An 18432-nucleotide genomic window follows, 5' to 3' on the forward strand; every position below is an offset into this window, starting at 1 on the left:
GATTTCAGTTTACACAGAACTATTTTATCACAATAAATCATGTTAAAATGCATATTTTTACATCTTGTGGCTACACTTTTGAAACTGTGAGTATTTTAACGTTAGCGGATTGACCCATACACTGTTGTACTTCACTGTAACCTAGACTTTTGCTGTTATTAAAGAAAAGGAGGGATGAGTCGATTTTTTTGTTTGTTTGATCATCGGATCATTTTGTTTGATTATGCCACAAATGCACATAGACATTTTTCACACTCTTAGGATTTGGAACGCAGAGGTAAATGTTTGCAGGCGTTAAGAGTGAATGGGAGATCACTGCAAATATTATGTTCACTTACCCATTTGCTCCAAAACCAAAATAAGGACAAGAAGATGTCAAATTTACTGTCACTCACTCAGCAGCTGTAACAGAAACGCACTCACAGCTGTGGTAATTCATATATTAAAACTAATTCCAGCGTAATATAAGCATAATGTTATAATATTCACTTATTCAATATTTAAAAAATGCATAATATGAAAAAGGTCTATTGCCAAAATATTCCTTAAATGTATTTTGGAGATCCACCTTTAATTATGGAGATACGAAACTTAAATCTAATAAATCATACAGTGACTTATTTTCAAGACCGCTGAGTATGGAATAACCATGAGAGTTATTATTGGTTAATAAAAGATGAGAACAGTGACTCCTGCTGGTCATGATTCATATTGCGCAAATTACAGGTGTAATACACCCTTTCAAACAGATGGGACAGTAAATCTCTTAGTTTTAGCCTTTTAGCCTATGTTGAACATTTAAAATTAACTAAATTTAACAGAATATTGTAAAGTAATTTAATGGACGTTTCGAAGATAGAAAATGTTGCCTAATGGAGCATACATAGTTGAATGTTCAGACAAAGACTTAAATATGCTAATCAATATAATATTATATTAACAAATAAATCACATACTGTTTAATTGTCCAAAAGGGTGAGTCCCGCTATTTTGCTCAGGCTGCACTACAGCGTCTATTCACAGGCGCGATCCCACTACTGATCAGTACGGGGGCTTTGGCCTGCTCCGTTTCCGACCTGGGCCGGTGCACCCCTCCTTAGACGACCTGGTAGTCCCGAGCTCCCCCAGGAGCACCATATCGATACCGAACTTAGTGCGGACACCCGATCGGCATAGTCCACAGCAGCCCAGAACCCCTGAGCTCAAGCGGTCCGCCAGCCTCAGCCTCCCAGCAGCTTGGATTACAGGCGCACGCCACTGCGCCCGGCGATAACATACGAGATCTGAGCAGCTCTTCAATGTTTCTGTATCATCAATCCACAGACTGCCCTCCAGTGGTGGATGAAAAGTATGAAATCTCTAGTCCACACTAGCGGTACCGAAAAACACTGCAGCATTTTTACTTTAAAAGCCATAGACTGAGAAAATGCGCATGCAAATGTTTTCCTTCAGATGCATGTTGTATGGTACCTGCATTTTGGGTTTACAATCGGGTGATTGAAAACCATACGTTCATGCGAAAATGGATAACTGAAGACTTTTATTATGAAGTCCAAATGTATTATCAGGTCTCGTGAACTATGTCATTGTTAGAATACAAAAATACAAAGGATTTATAAACGCCAGAAAAATCCACTATTTCTGAAATACACTCGTTCTGAAATCCGTTTTGACGAAAATGTTTAATGTCTCACTGGCTTTTGTTTTTTAAAACTGTATTTCCGCTGGGCGGATGGAAAGTCTTTCGAGGCTCGCGATAAAAAATGGCGACGAAAAGAGCCATGTCCCTTTTACTGTCTGTCCTGTCAACTATAACGTTGTTATGGACAGAATTGGGCGAATGCAATAATGGCCGAATTGTATGTTAAGAGTTTTTGTTTTATCTCACAATAATTTAATGTGTTTTTTGCATAGGCTTGCTGATGTCTTGAATTGGAAGCTTGTTAGCATGCTAGGTTGTTAGTCTGATATGTAACTATGCAACTGATTTGTGACACTGACAGACTGTATGATTTTGTCTCTCTCAGTCAGAAGATGTAGTGGACACAGATTTCAGTGGGTTCTCTGTACCATTAGAGCACTCATTTGAAGTGGGTGAGTATTAAAGTAACAACACCCAATTGCTTTATAAACGTGTTTCTCTACTGTACAGTCATCACTGCTCGTCTTTTTTTGGCAGATGATGTCCCCAGGTTTCGACTTCGTGGTGCTCTGCAGTTCAGGGGTGGGAGAGAGAACAGTGTGTATCTCTCCCAAAACCAGCTGACAGAGAAAGATAGGAATACACTTAAGGTGAGAATATAAGATTTATATTTTAGGGGTGTACATATGTTGGCCTTAACCCTGCATGTTACCTCTCTGTTCTGATATTTTTGTACTCTTTCGCTGTGTCCTTCAGGATGTTGCAGCAGTTGATGGTCTATACAGAATCCGGGTCCCTAGAGTCAATCTGCAGGCAGATCGACAGACAGAGAGACAATCTGAGGGTTACCTTACTGCATTCATTAGAGCTGTAAGTTATAGGAATAGTTCACCCAAAAATGAAAATGCTCTTCTCATTTACTCACCCTCATGTCATCCCATATGTGTCTGACTTTCTTTCTTCTGCAGAACACAAATTAAGATTTTTAGAAGAATATTTAATCTCTGTAAATGAATGGGTACCAACATTTTGAAGGTTCAAATATCACATACATGCAGCATAAAAGTAATCCAGACTCCAGTGGTTAAATCCATGTCTTCAGAAGCAAGACTTTGAAGTCTGAAAGTGAAAGTGGAGTGACATTTTTTTTAATCTATTTCTCACCCAAAGTGATTGCATTGCTTCAAAATACATATTTAAGCACTGCAGTTTTATGGATTACTTTTATGCTGCCTTTATGTGATTTTTGAACCTTCAAAGATATTTGATTTGCATTGAAAGGACCTACAGAGATTCTTTTAAAAATCTTCATTTGTGTGGAGAAGAAAAAGTCATACACACCTGGATGTATGAGGGTGAGTAAATGATAAGAAAATTAAAATTTTTGGGAGAACTATTCCTTAAAGCTCCTACCACAACTAACATTTACATACATTTAAGATATTAGCCTAGTCCATTTCATATGTTCTTAAAGGATTAGTTCGCTAAAAAAAGTGGATTCTGTAATTATATACACACTGTCATGTTGTTCCAAACCTTTTGGACTGTAAGATGAGATCATGTTGCTGTTTTCTATACTATGAATCTGAATGTTGATAAGGGACTATTAAACGAAAGACACAATTTAATAAGTGAGGAACAGACCACAACATAAATCATTATTCACTGAATATCTTCCCCTTCGCTGTAGTCTCAACCTCAGATGGCATGGCCACTTACTGCCCACAGTCCGTGCAATAACTGTCTGATGCACATAGCACACAAAATTGAAAAATGGTTTCTCGAATCACTCAATGTAAATCTGATTGGCTGGTGTGATGGAACTTCCATGTGTAGACGCACAGAGGAATTTTTATCAGTACGCCTAGAAACAGAATTGTGTTCACAAAGTTTGTATTTATTGAATGAGGGCAAAAGAATCACCAGATTTGTCCAGGTTTGCCAGGTTTGCTAAATGACTAGATAGACATCAAGTCATTTAAAGACATGCAGAGTTTTGTTTGAGGCACGTAGCAGAAAGTAAAGCAGATATCCACGAGCAGAACTGCTTTCAGATATCTTTCATGCTTGCGCACATTCAGTTTATGCTTTAATTTTATGGAAAAGATCACCATGGACATTCTGCTAAACGTTTTCTTTTGCAAGTAAATAAAGACAGCAATTTCATTTTTGGATTAACTATACCTCTGTTATTAAAAAAAATAGATATTTTCAGCTATCAGCATTGTGTCATCTTTTCTCCACAGTGTTCATTAGTGGAGTCCCACCTCAGTGATGTCATCACCCTTCACACTGATGTCAGCGGATATGTTATCGGCATCTCTGTAGTGACAATCCCTGGGTCATGTCGTGGTATAGAGGTGGAGGATGAGGTTGATCTTGAAGTGTTTAACACAACAGTAAGCGTTGTGGCACCAGTCACTGCACCTGCGTGAGTATACACATGCTTGCGTCGCTACCTTTGTTACTTTAGGATTCATTTAAAACAGTAAAAGTGTAGACTATACAACAAATTCCAGCCTTACATAAACACTTCAATTATTGTTACAATTAGTGGTCGGCCGATAAATTGTAATTTTATGTTCTGAAACACAGGGTGCAACATAATTTCCCTCACTCACTCTGCTCAAAACATAATAAAAAACAGCTTGTTTCTGTTTTACATAGGTAAATATTTAATATTTAAAGATGCTGGAAAGTGTAGATTGATGGGCTTTTTATTAACATGTCTATTCGCAGTGGTTTAATATTACCAGGGGTTATTTTTACAAGCCATTTTATAGTAGGCAAACATGCTATTTTTACCGGCGCAGGAATGCACGGGCCAGAAAAAGTCAGGGAAAATTACTGACATTACCGAATCGCACAGGATTTAAATTACTCAGAAGCTCAGGTAATTATTACATTACCCCACATCCCCTTGTAAAACTAATAGGGCTAGAAGTCAGGAGTGGTGGGACCAAGTCCATACGTTTAACAACAGGGAGTGGGCTCAAAAGTTCTGCCTCAACAAGAGAAGATTTGAGTTTTTTTGCGAGCCCATACAGGCATATCTGCTTCATAAAGACACGCCGTTAAGAAAAGTCTAGGGGAATCTGATGTACGTGTTTAGACATATGTTTAGATATCCAGATATATATCTGATTTAAAACCACATTTGGAAGTGGCTCAGTCGGATGCAAAAAAATCAGATTTTTATGTTTAGAAGTGTGCAACAATATATCTGTATCAAATGCGAGAAAAAAAAATCTGATTTTTTTGTGACAGTGTAAACACAGCCAAAATGGCATTGATGAGTTTGCAGGTTAGTGTATGAAACTGGTGTAACTGTGCAAACTGAAAGATTTGAAATGCAATGTTTATAATGCAATTTTCCTGTATGTAGCCTTGAATAGGTATTTCATTCAAGCTGTTAATCTACTTAAAGACATACTTGTAACTGAAGCTACATTGTGTAGGCTATATGAACGATACATATACACAATGTCTCATCCAGTAATGGTTAGAGTAAATAATATTTGTCCTTTGATAATGATTTGGGAAGGATTTAATGGGAACCTCTAAATTGAGCTCTATGTCACTGCAGAATGTTGATGCTGAAAGTTGGTGGTGTGTAACATGTCATCCGAAAGTCACATTTGGTGTGACCCCCCCCCCCCAAGTTACCCTGCCGCTCACACTTTACAAAAGTTGTGTTGAGATAAAAAATCTGATTACCGATGCGAGGAAAAAGGCATCGATCCCAAGCTTAGTCTTTTGCAATTACCCTATATTAAATTGTATGACATATCGGCCTGTCAGCCACCATGCTCTCTAGGCACTGGCAAACCAAAAAACCTCTAGTAACCATTGCACCCACAACTTGCATGCGACTGAATGCCATGTGCTGCAAGCTCATTTTTATATTTGTTTGTCTCTTATTGCACTGATTTAGACCTGAAACGGCACCATTCATTGAGAGGATGGAACAGGAAATGGAAAAGAAAGGAAAGAACCCACAAGAGCAGAAATCCTTCTTTGCCAAATATGTGAGTATTTTTGCTTTAACACAATAATTTAATTGCAACAATATGAATCATGGAAAAATGGTTACTTGGGTTGTGCCCGTTTTTACCTCACATTTTTGTCAAAGAGGAGTTCACATACTTGAAGTATTTGTTTTCAGTCTTGACTAATTATTAATGTGATAATTTTTTCTAGTCATGTAGATAGTAAAGGTGTACAACCTTTGTATTATTTCCTTACCATCCTTCATGGCACATCCTTCATTTCACATCCTTTTGTGGAATCTAACTCCTTTCCAAATGGCTTTGATTCCTGCTAATAGTTTTTGCTCTACTATGCCCCTTTGGAATTAGTATATTTTTTCTTTATCATTTGAGTTATGGAACTAATGGACTGTATTGTCTGAGCTCACCGTAACTGTTTGTTATTGGGTGTTGTATTGTGTGCTAACTGTTTCTTCATTTGCTGCACTGCTCCATGTTTGAGTTGCAGTTTGTCCAGTCCTGCATTGCAACACTGTAGTCCTTGAGTGTTCCTCTAACAGGACTAACTCCCCTGTGTGTGACTGATCTCTCAGCAGTGCATGTTGTGGTCGGCTATTCTGTGTTCACTATGCTGTGACTGCTGTGTGTGTTGATGTTGTGCTGGTCTGTGCTGTGTTCCAGTGGTATTTGATTCTGGGAGGTGCAGTGTTCCTCATGGCCACCAGTTCAGCACAGACCCCACCAGGGGGCGCCAGAGAGCAGAGCTGATTTCCATTTCAAGTACTGAATTCTCATTTCAGCCTATTTGGTTACTCTGTCAATCCAGTTCCATTTCTCTCGTTGTGTGTGTATGGGCCTGCGCACACCCACATGCTTACAAACTCAAATCCTCTGATCTTTCCTCTGTTCTCAGCTTGGTATTCAGTTGTCTGTGTGGTTCTTTGCTTTTTATGTCCTTTTTCCTGCTGGGTCATGACCAAATCAGTGGTGTATTGATGTATATTTTGGAGGATTTTTGAGTGTTGTGTGATTTTTTTTAATGAAATCAACAAGGTGACACTAGTTTCAAACAGGTGAGCAAAGCTTTTCTCTTGAAGGTAAATTTATGTTCATGACCTATTCTGTTTGCTTCACTATTTCCTATTTTTCAGTCTCATTTCTCCTGTTTTCTCCCTCCCAGAGGAATTTGGTTTGTTAGAAGCAATTAGTGGTGGAGGTTGTACATATAGAGAGAAAGAGCAAAAGAGTGAGGAAGGATGAAACTGAAAATGATTTGCTTGAAAACTTGCCAATGAATTAAATCACCCGTAATCGCCCTGCACCTAATCATTGACACGAAGAGGAAGCATTACAAACCGGCAAAAACAAATGTTAAAATCTTCTGTTCTCTTTCCTTTCTCTTTTATTTTCAGTGGATGTATATTGTCCCTCTTGTTCTTTTCTTGATGATGTCTGGTGCTCAGGATCAGTCGGGAGGTGGAGCCGGAGGAGGGGCAGCCAGTGGTGGAGGTCGATGATTCCCATGGCAACAAAAATCCCTGTGTTGTACATAGTAATTTAAAACAGATTTTGAATTAATCCACACACAACAACAGGCATACATTTACGGAAGAAAAATTATTCTAGAGAAATAACTTGTGACTTCTTGTATTGCATTTCTACTACTGATTTAATAAAACATTTGATGACCATTAAAATTTGTTGCCATTGTTATTTAATAGAAAATGTAATGGAGTAAAGTGATTTAATTTATAATAATTCTACAGTACATCATGTCACTTCAGAAACTTACAGGTGATAGTTTAGCCTTCATCTAAAGCTCTTAGTCTTGTTTCCTGACCCAGTGCCATCTGGTCTAGTTTGTTTTGAATTATGATGATGCTGGTAATACCATACATCTCTGCATCTCACCACCATAAATAACGGCATGAACCTAGGCAAAATTAAGTAATGTACTGTAAACCAAAGATTGTACAAACCATAACAGTGACTCATGCTATAGATTTGTCCCATTCTAAACTAATATGTTACTAAAATTCCATATAAGCAAAAAGTCTGTATTTTGTGAACTAATTTTAATTTCAAGGTATGTTCACAAGGTCAATAGAAGTTATCACCATACTGTTAGTTAACACAAGTTTATTTGCAAGGAAATTATTCTGGTCCCTCAAAAATCCCCTATGCAATGTTACACTTGCAATGGAAGTCTATGGGACAAGCCATTGTATCGGAATGGACCCTTTTCTTAGACTGATGACACATGTCTGCCTTAATTTAGCAGGTTAAATTAAGAAAACTAGTTATTTTAAATGAATGTACATTTATATAAAATAAACCGTTTTTGTTATATAACTCCAGCATTAATAAAAAAATACAAATAGTTACCACTGCTGCAATGGTGTTTCTAATACAGCGTGACAGACAATATTGTAATTTTTATTATCTTTCTGACTGGTGCAATCCCTTTTTTTATTTTGAAAAGCTGTGGAAAGTATAGTGAACTGTTTACTGTTAGAGCAAAAATAATGTATTCTATGTTGTCCCATTCACTGCTATAGAAGTTTACCCCACTAAAGTTTACAACCGCATTCCAAACCTGGATATTTGAAAAGGATCCATAAACATTAACCTTCCTATTCTGTTTGCTTATTTTTTTACCAAAATCACTTTTTTTTTATGTAATTGTAAATAAATTGGGCTTGATTCGATAAGTCTGTGTTGTCATTAAAAAAAAAGACCTTTACTGTTCGTGGTCAAAATTGACCGACCATTGGAAATGAATGGAAAAGACTAAAAAGGCAATTTTTTGTTAAACAAAATCTGTTTATCAGCCACAATGCAGAACACACATTAATGAGGGTGTAAAACCATAACACACTCACAATGCAGCACACATGAAGGCAGAAATAAATGGGTGAGAATAACACAGGCAGAACAAGACTTCCGTTTTATACACATTTCATTTTCACATTCAATTTCTGTTTATTACTGTTAATTTCCTTGACTTGATTGTTCATTTACTTTATTGCATTTTGATGCTTTGATATTGGGTAACAGGTATGACTGTAAATAAAATGTGACTACTGCAAAAATTGAAACTTCAAAACAGTTGAAAAAAATGTAAGAGCTTAACATTCACAAAAAAAAAAAATTCTAAATATATATCCAAATGTATACACAGTTGGTGGCTGCAGATAACACTGCAGCCATCTACTTGCTATTATTGTCAAAACACGATTTTAAAGCATGCTATTTTTATTTTTCACAAAATGCCAGGAATCTGCCTCCAACACATGACACAGTCTCTAAAGGTTAAGGATTTTACTGTTTTGAAGTTATATAAGCTTATTTGCATATGCAAATTAATGGTAGAAATTGAGAAATATATATGTAAATAGGATCTTTAAACATAAAATACCAAAAGTGCTTTTTATTTTCTTCAGGGAAGAAGAAATGTTATAATTGGTAACAAACAAGTTACACCTGTACTGTTTCCACGAACAGTAAAGTAGGCAGCCTTTCTTGACTAGAATTGTAGGGTTAAAATACACATTATGAATGAATTTCCACCACACTTAAACTTCATATGTGTTAACATGGGATTACTTAGATAAAATCATTTTTCTTCTCTGTGTAGTTATATCCAATAACTTTTCCTTCATGTCATGTCACTGAAATTGGACTCCCAGCCAGATTCTTACTCCCCGCTACCTGATACCTGACGAGGTAATTATTACATGATGTGTGCAAAGATACCAGCATGACGTAACTATCCATTATTGTAACTATATTATTATTATTATTACATCATTGTTTACATGGAGCTAATAATACGTTTATTTTTTAAAGAGCCAATCAGGGACTGAAAACATTCCAATGAACGAAAACTGAAAATGACATTTTTTTGAAAACGTTCCCCAAAATGGTAAAGAAGTCCCTTTTTAAGTGTTCTGGAGTTAAAACGTTACTTTTTAATGTTGGTAATTTTAATCACCGGTTAATAACCAGTTAATTTCTTTCCAATAATTTTTTTCATGAAACCAAAATTTAGTTGACCCAAAGAATTAGTCATCTCTCTAATTTAGTTGACCATAAGCATGTGCTTTGATCGTGTATGAAACTGCTGCATCACGCATTTCTTTGCCTAATTGTACATTGTGGATGTAGCATTCTGTGACATGCTGAAGACATTTTGACAACTATATAAATATATATATAATCAGAGGAGGACTGTAACTAAATACATTTACTTGAGTACTGTACTTAAGTACACTATTTGAGTATCTGTACTTTACTTGATTATTATTTTTCCTGGAAACTTGTGACTTTAACTTCACTACATTTGAAAGACAAATTTCATAGTTTTCATTCCACTACATTTCTATCAAGGTCCTCGAGTAGAAAGGTGTTACTATGTAGCAGCTTTGAAAACATGATTGTTTTTTTTTGCAGGTGACAGACAGCCTATCAATAATCCAAGTTCAATGATTTCCCAATATTCTTTGAACACTGAGCAGTTGGCAAAATGGAAGATGGTAGTTCCTCGGCGCAGTGCAGTATAAGCCATACTTATAAAATATGTTCCAGTTTTCTGAAAATGTTAAAGATTCGTTTCATTTTAAATGTTTGCTTTGTTTGCCTAATACAAACCATATCACAGCCTTCAGAAACTCACTGTCCAACCTGTCGAAGCATATTGAAGGACTGTATGTAAACTTTTAATTTCTTGTGAAAGCTTGAAATGATCTGTGCTTTAGAGCTAAAGTTTCAGTATGAAGGATGGTCATAGCTTTGTGGATACACTGCTAACACATAGGTATGGTTCGACAATGACGGTAGTTAGCATGCAAAAGCGTGAATTCAAATGTAAATGAGCTTAAGAGTTAAATAAGTTCATATTTTTTAACTTTTATATATGTTTTTGTTGTTTTTTTTCCTTGTATAATTACTATAGTTATGTGTAGAGCTGCACAAAAGATCATGATCTCGATTCAAACACCCACACGATCTCTTTCCTAAATGATAACGATTGTCTTTGACAAAAATCATACCGGAACATTCAAATCTGCGTTGGTGCCTCTGCTGAGCCAGAGAGAGCAGTTATCATGTATGAAACAGCTTCACAAACAGTCTTTCCTAGTCCTGGACTTAATAGCCAAAGAGTGTGTTCATGTCTGTATTTACGGCAATTTCACTGTCCACTTGATTCAAATGTGGATGAATGTATACACATACCGTAGATGTGGACACACTGCGCGAGAACACCACTGTGCTGGTTTTGTAAGGGTGGGTAGGAGGGTTAAATAGTGTGTTTTGTCAATTCAGTTGTTTTATTTTTATTGGTTTTGTAACATTCTAAAAGCTCTTTATTACACAGATACTACAAGCTAGTCAGTGTATTCAGTAGGTTGCTGCAAAGGCATAAGGTATTGTAAGTATTACATACAACAATGCAACAATAATAAAACAATGTGTTGACATAAAAAAGGAAATTTACTTTTGATACTTAAGTAAAAATCTGTCTTTAAATCTTTCACATTTACATTTATCAGACGCGTTTATCCAAAGCGACTTACAGTGCACTTAATACATTTTACTTTTTTTTTTTTTTTTTACATTTTTATGCATTTGACAGAGGCTTTTATCCAAAGCGACATACAGAGCCATTATTACAGGGACAATCCCCCCGGAGCAACCTGTAGTTAAGTGCCTTGCTCAAGGACACAATGGTGGTGGCTGTGGGGATTGAACCAGTGACCTTCTGATTAACAGTTTACCAGTTATGTGCTTTAGACCACTACACCACCACCACTCCTAAACAGGGACAATTCCCCCAGAGCAACCTGGAGTTAAGTGCCTTGCTCAAGGACACAATGGTGATGACTGTGGGGATCGAACCAGTGACCTTCTGATTAACAGTTATGTACTTTAGCTCACTACGCCACTTCACTCATTCTTTCACCTGTAATGGAGTAATATTTGACCAGTAGTATCTGTACTTTCACTCAAGTAATGGAGTTGTGTGCTTTGTCCACCTCTGTTTATTTTTACTACGCATACATGCATGGTTAATCCAGATACAAGGAAAAATATCAAAGTAAAAAGTTTCAGAAACAGAATGATTCTTGGTGACAGAATTAAGATTAAAAACAATACAACACCAAGACAGAGATAATAATAAGATTTAAAAAACACTTACTTAAAATGTTAGTATATATACACAGTAAGACAAAAATATACATATAGTATATACAAATCTGTTATATACAGTGCAAGGGAATGTAATTCAGAATGTAGGATATGTTAAATAATATAATTGACTTAGCTGTGCATTGCACATAATTATAGTATCATTTTAACTGCTTATGAGATGGATAGCCTGAGGGGAGTAATTGTTCTTGTGCTTGACAGTTCAGTGCTCTGTAGCGTAAAAGGCAACAGTTCAAAATGGTAGTGGGCTGGGTTAGTGGGGTCCAGAGTGATTTTACCAGCCCTTTTCCTCACTCTTGAAGTGTACAGTTCTTAAAGGAAGGGTAGTTCTTAAAGGGAGTGTAAGGGGCAAACAATAATCCGCTCAGCAGTCGAAACTGTCCTTTGTAGTCTTCTGATGTCTGATTTCATAGCTGAACAAAACCAGACAGTTATTGAAGTGCAGATAACAGACTCAATGACTGCTGAGTTGAACTGGATTAGCAGGGCCTGTGGCAGGTTGAACTTCCTCAACTGGTGAAAGAAGTTCAACCTCTGCTGGGGTTTTTTCACAATGAAGTCAAGTCAAGTGGTTTTTTATTGTCATTCAACCATATACAGTTAGTACAGTACACAGTGAAACGAGACAATGTTCCTCCAGGACCATGGTGCTACATAAAACAACATAGGACAAACACAGAACCACATGAGACTACACAGACTAAATAACATACCTATATAAAGTACACGTGCAAACATGTGCAAAAAGTACGGGACAGTACAATAAATTACTACAAATTAACAGGACAATGGGCACAGTGAGAGACAGTGCAGCGCCGACCAGTACACAGTAGTGCAAAAAGATGACAGTTTCTAAAAATGCCAAATGTAAACATAACATACTATGAGATAGTGTTCTATGCACATAGCAGTTATTGAGGTAGCAGCCAAGTATAAAGTGACAATAATTAAAGTGCAACTCAGGACATGTGTGTGTGTGCCAGTCTCTGAATATTGAGGAGTCTGATGGCTTGGGGGAAGAAGCTGATACACAATCTGGCCGTGAGGGCTCGAATGCTTCGGTACCTTTTGCCAGACGGCAAGAGGGTGAAGAGTTTGTGTGTGGGGTGTGTGGGGTCATCCACAATGCTGGTTGCTTTGCGGATGCATTATTTTTTGTAAATGTCTTTGATGGAGGGAAGAGAGACCCCGATGATCTTCTCAGCTGTCCTCACTATCCTCTGCAGGGCTTTGCGGTCCAAAACGGTGCAAGTCCCAAACCAGGCAGTGATGCAGCTGCTCAGGATGCTCTCAATAGTCCTTCTATAGATTGTAGTGAGGATGGGGGTGGGAGATGTGCTTTCCTCAGCCTTCGAAGAAAGTAGAGATGCTGCTGGGCTTTCTTGGTAATAGAGCTGGTGTTGAGGGACCATGTGAGGTTCTCCGCCAGGTGAACACCACGGAATTTGGTGCTCTTGACGATCTCCACAGAGGAGCCGTCGATGTTCAGCAGAGAGCGGTCACTCTGTGCTCTCCTAAAGTCAACAACCATCTCTTTTGTTTTGTCCACATTCAGAGACAGGTTGTTGGCTCTACACCAGTCCACCACCGGCCACTGCATCTCCTCTCTGTATGCTGCTGCTCAAAGAGATGTTGAAGATGTCGGTAAGAACATCTGCCAGCTGATCTGCACATCTTATGAGCACTCTGCCAGGAATTTTGTCTGGTCCAGCAGCCTTCCGTGGGTTGAATCTATGTAGAGTTTTTCTCACATCAGCCATGGTAAGACAGAGCACCTGGTCGTTGGGAGGAGGGGTGGTCTTCCTCGCTACCACGTTATTCTGTGCTTCAAACCTAGCGTAGAAGTCGTTTAGCGCATCTGGAAGGGAGGCATCTTTGTCAAGGGCAACTGATAGCTTGTCCTGTAGTTGGTGATGGCCTGGATGCCCTGCCACATGTGCCGCGTGTCGCCGCTGTCCTGGAAGTGACTGTGAATTCTCTTGTCATGTGCGCACTTTGCCTCTCTGATGGCCCGTGACAGTTTGGCCCTCGCTGTTCTTAGGACAGCCTTGTCGCATGCTCTGAAGGCGGAGTCTCGGGTCCTCAGCAGCGCACGCACCTTCACAGTCATCTATGGCTTCTGGTTGTAGCGTGTGGTGATGGTCTTGGAGAAGGTGACATCATCAATGCCCTTGCTGATTTAGCTGGTCACAGATGCAGTGTATTCCTCCAAGTTGGTAGAGTAACCATATGTTGCAGCCTCCCTGAACATGTGCCAGTCAGTACACTAAAAACAGTCCTGAAGAGCAGAGATGGCTCCTGCTGGCCAGGTTTTCACCTGCTTCTGGAGCATTTTTGTGCATCTGACGAGCGGTCTGTATGCTAGAATTAGCATAACAGAGATGTGGTCTGAGTAGCAAAGTCCACATACTTATGGAATTTAGGGAGCACTGTCTTGAGATTTGCATGGTTGAAATCTCCGGTGACAATAAACACTCCGTCAGGGTGAGCGTTCTGCAGTTCGCTCATAGCCCCATACAGTTCACAGAGACAATGGCAAACATGAGGGCTTAAATACATGACATGGGGGAACATAAACCAAACAAAGAGAACTCTAAACAAGATAATTAAACAATAAACCAACGAAAACAAGACACATGAAAATGGAGGGGAAAGCAGGACATCACATGACTAGGGGAACACATGACATTAACAGGAACTCAACTTTTCAAAATAAAAGACATGGAATCAAAACATGAACGAAAATACATCTAAACACATAAAAAAATTATAGAACACATCACATTCAAAACAACCCAGCCATTTAATTAAACATCTTTCTTTTTAGAATTTAAGACAACTGTGAGGTTATCCTAACTTTTAGATGTTATTTACGACAATATTTAAGAAAAAACATTTGAAATAAGAATTTTTTTCTTAAATTAGAAATTAAGAAGAAAATGTTACTTAAGAAGAATTTTCTTAAGAAAGTTTTGTGAATCTGGCAGCAGGTCCCTTTTTTTCTTGAGAGATCTGGTAACACTGCAACTGATGCATCACCCACCCTTAGCACAAAGTCATAAAAAAAAAAGAACTTTATTAACAGTTCTTTGATTTTGTTCTAACTAGTTACAAATTGGAAAGGAACCGGAAACAAAATATATTGTTTCTGCTCACAACGAACCGATATTTGACAGTAAATTACAGATAAAGTACAAATTATTGAAGACAGCCGTAAACTGATACCTACTGTACTATCAGAAAGGTGAACTGAGACAAGACAAATCAGAGTTTATTGAAAATAAAAACTTCCAAATTAATGTGATCAAATTAATAGCATCCATATGACAATAGGGCAGAAAGGTTCTACAAGGCGAGTGCACATGGTAACATTAGATTAATGAAATTCAACATCAGGTTCAATGTAGAGACTCAAAGTTCATATAAGTAGTCATTAAAATAATGATCTGAAGCAGGCACAGTTTGAAGTGTCAATGTGTCCAACAAATAATCCATTAAATCTGAAGTTAGCAGAGTCCAACAAGTCGGAGAGTTCAATCGACAATTCAATGATTTAAATGGTCAAACTAATCATTAATTATGACTTGCAGGTGAGCTCTCCACTAATTACAGAGAAGACTGGAGAACCAGCATAACCTTATATGCTCCCCCTTGGTAGAGGGATTCTGGTTTAAGATAAGCCAATGAGTGCAAGATGATATCATAACATTTTTGGACTGTTTTCCCAGAAAGACAATACATTTTAAATGCACGTATCGTTTTAAGTTAATTTTGTCCATTTTTAGCAGTCCACTTGCACATATATAACCTTAAACCTAAAGACATGAACTAAAATACTCAAAACTCCAGAGTCTTTAATAAATCAACTGTTCGAAAGCTAAGTGCTTAAGACCAGAATGTGTACCCACGTACCTACAAAAAAATCTATTCTATAGGTTTGTCCTTTAAATAATAGAGGGAAACTGTACAAAAAATGAATCCTGTCTTATTACAGTGTTTCTTGGACTTTCTACACAATGTTCACTTGTTCACTAGATTCAGCAAAATGCAACTGATCGCTGCAGTTTGTTTAACAGACATGTAAGACAGAGGTTTTATCCCTCATCTCATTGTAAAAATATTCCTTTCATAAGAAGTTGCTTATCACGTGGCTATTATTGTGTGTACTGTCCTGAACTTAAGAGATTTATTGTTCTAGATAGACGCCTGCACACCATATGTTCATGTCTCATCTCTTTGACTATCTTTGCCAGCTGTCAGTCATTCTCAGCTTGTGGGCCTGTTTGTCTTGGGTCTGTTCATGTGTAACTTTGGCAGTGTGTGGTAAATCTGGAAATGGCAAGGCTCAGTGCAAACCACACTCTGCCGTGTTCCTCTAAATCCATAAACACAACACCCATGTGTTCTCTGAAAGATTTCATATACACATGGAGCAGGGTAAGATGTCTACCAATCACTGACCTTAATCATTCACTATCAGTCTGTTCCTTTCCAGACCGCAGTCAAAGTCACGACCACAGTTAAACTTTAGAGATTAAATTAATTTCAGAAAAACAAAGTAATTTGTAAGTAAAGGGATCTGCTGGTACAACAAGGTCTTGCACCTTTGTGCTTATAGGCTTCTGTAAACAGCTCCCATATGTTTTGAAATGTACCAGCTCAAAGTTCAGCCATGCCCTGGTTCAACTTCATTTGTTTCTTTAGCTTTAGGGGTGTTAAACGTATAAGAGAAGGCTTTGTACAAATAACTGGCAAAAATACATATCTCAAGGTGTTTATCCCTTGCTGAATTGTTGGTACTGGGTAACTTGTGAATTTCTCTACAAATAGATCCCATTCAGTGAAGAACTATCATCACAGTCTTGATGAATGTTTGGATACCAAGAAGCACATGGTTGAAACTGAGACAGAACATTGGTGTGTACCATGGTGAGGATATTTCTCTCTCTCTCTCTCTCTCTCTCTCTCTCTCTCTCTGCATGCATTTAGGGCACATAAAATGGAGCAATGTAGGGAATACAAATATAGAATAGCCTATGCATAAGTAGGCATCATGCCCTTTCAAAAGTGCACACTTTGTTATTTAAGCAAAATGTTTTAAGTGCAACTTTCCAAAAAAATTGTATGAGTAAATGTAATAAAGTTGCACAATTAGAGTAGCTAAAAAGTGTTTGTATAAAATTCTGTGGCTGAAATCTTCAATTGACCCTTGGCCAGTTGAATTCAGTTGAGAGAAAAAGGTAATGTACCATAGCCAGAATTTAAACCAGTTTCCTTGCACACTAAATTAAAACATTACCACTAGTCTAACATGCCATACAGCAAAACAATTAACTACTAAGTTGTCACAAAGTGAGCAGGACTGCCGCTGGTGCCCCATCCAAAACAAAGTACACATGATGTGCCTGAATATGCATCATGGTGTGGTGCAACCTTTGCCCATATCAATCTTTTGAGTCTGAACTCAATCCCAGACCACATCAGACACAAGCAGAAGATGAATTGCATGACATGTGAGAAAAGCACACAAATACCACAGGAAAAGGAAATAGAAGAGGCCTCAGTCCATGGTAAATCATAAATCTGCCTTTCTGTAACTGTCTGACCAGCTGTGTCATCATGACTACCCCTGAAATTCATAGAGCACCTACCAGGGATGCCGCTGTAATTTTGAAGTATTCTGAGCTTGCGTATTGAGTGAAGGTTTAGTGAGGACTAACATTTAGTTTTTGCCTTATTAACATTGGCATTGTAGTCAGTAATGGAGATTATGGCATTATCTAATGTTTGCATTATATAATTTTAAGTAAAATATTATTGACATAGCTAATGTGATCTTAATACAGTGCAGATTCCACTTGGTAATTTTTTTTTTATTATTATTTTATTATTTTATTAACAGTGGATGTGGACATACAATGTTGCTTAAAAGTCTTTGTCTGCTTGTGAAAACTTTAAAAAAATGTATTTTGTATTTTTTACAATTGGTGGAAATATTACACAAATTGTGATTCCACTTGTGATTTTTTTACAATTGGTGGATATACAATGTTGTTTAAAAGTTTTTGTCCACTTTTGAAAATGCTTACATTTTTTTATTTATTTTAAACAATTGGTGGACATTCAATGCTGTTCAAAAGTCTTTGTCCACTTGTGAAAATGCTTCACATTTTTATGATTTATTACAAAATGTTGGACATAGTATCTGTTAAGGTGAGGGAAGAGGCATATCCAAAACTGTAAAAATAAACCTGATTTACTGAAGACTCAAACACAGGGAAAATACTGGATAAACCAACGGGAAAGGTGAAGGATGAGATCAGAGATCGGATGTTCTGGAGAGTGGAGATGGAGGAATGTGGCTGAGGGGAAACAACTGGACCCACATTGAGGAAAAGGACCTGGAAGTCTCTAGGAGGGCAGTCCCGCAGGCTGATTTTCGAAGATGGCGGCAACCACTTACTCAGTGGTGGACAGTGACAGAAGTTTTCAGGCTGGTGGAAAAGGGTAAGTATCATACAGGAACTAATCTGAGAGGGCTAAGAGAAACCAGAGCAGAACAAGTGGAACTGGTGACTAGGTCTGGGGAGG

General features: G+C 37.7%; 1 protein-coding gene across 2 annotated transcripts; it reads left to right on the forward strand.

Moving 5' to 3' along the window:
* Positions 1-1708: 1708 nt before the first annotated feature.
* On the forward strand, positions 1709-7319 carry LOC127653074 (ER membrane protein complex subunit 10). Of its 2 annotated transcripts, XM_052139586.1 has the most exons (8): positions 1709-1859; positions 2028-2094; positions 2180-2292; positions 2399-2512; positions 3889-4073; positions 5577-5670; positions 6313-6411; positions 7044-7319. In XM_052139586.1, the coding sequence occupies exons 1-7, from the start codon at positions 1764-1766 to the stop codon at positions 6397-6399; spliced, it is 756 nt and encodes a 251-aa protein (XP_051995546.1). In that variant the 5' UTR covers positions 1709-1763; the 3' UTR covers positions 6400-6411; positions 7044-7319. The 2 variants fall into 2 exon arrangements, with proteins under 2 accessions (XP_051995546.1, XP_051995545.1); XM_052139585.1 differs by lacking the exon at positions 6313-6411.
* Positions 7320-18432: the final 11113 nt, after the last annotated feature.

Source organism: Xyrauchen texanus, chromosome 12, assembly GCF_025860055.1.
Source record: "Xyrauchen texanus isolate HMW12.3.18 chromosome 12, RBS_HiC_50CHRs, whole genome shotgun sequence".
NCBI classification, from domain to species: Eukaryota; Metazoa; Chordata; class Actinopteri; order Cypriniformes; family Catostomidae; genus Xyrauchen; species Xyrauchen texanus.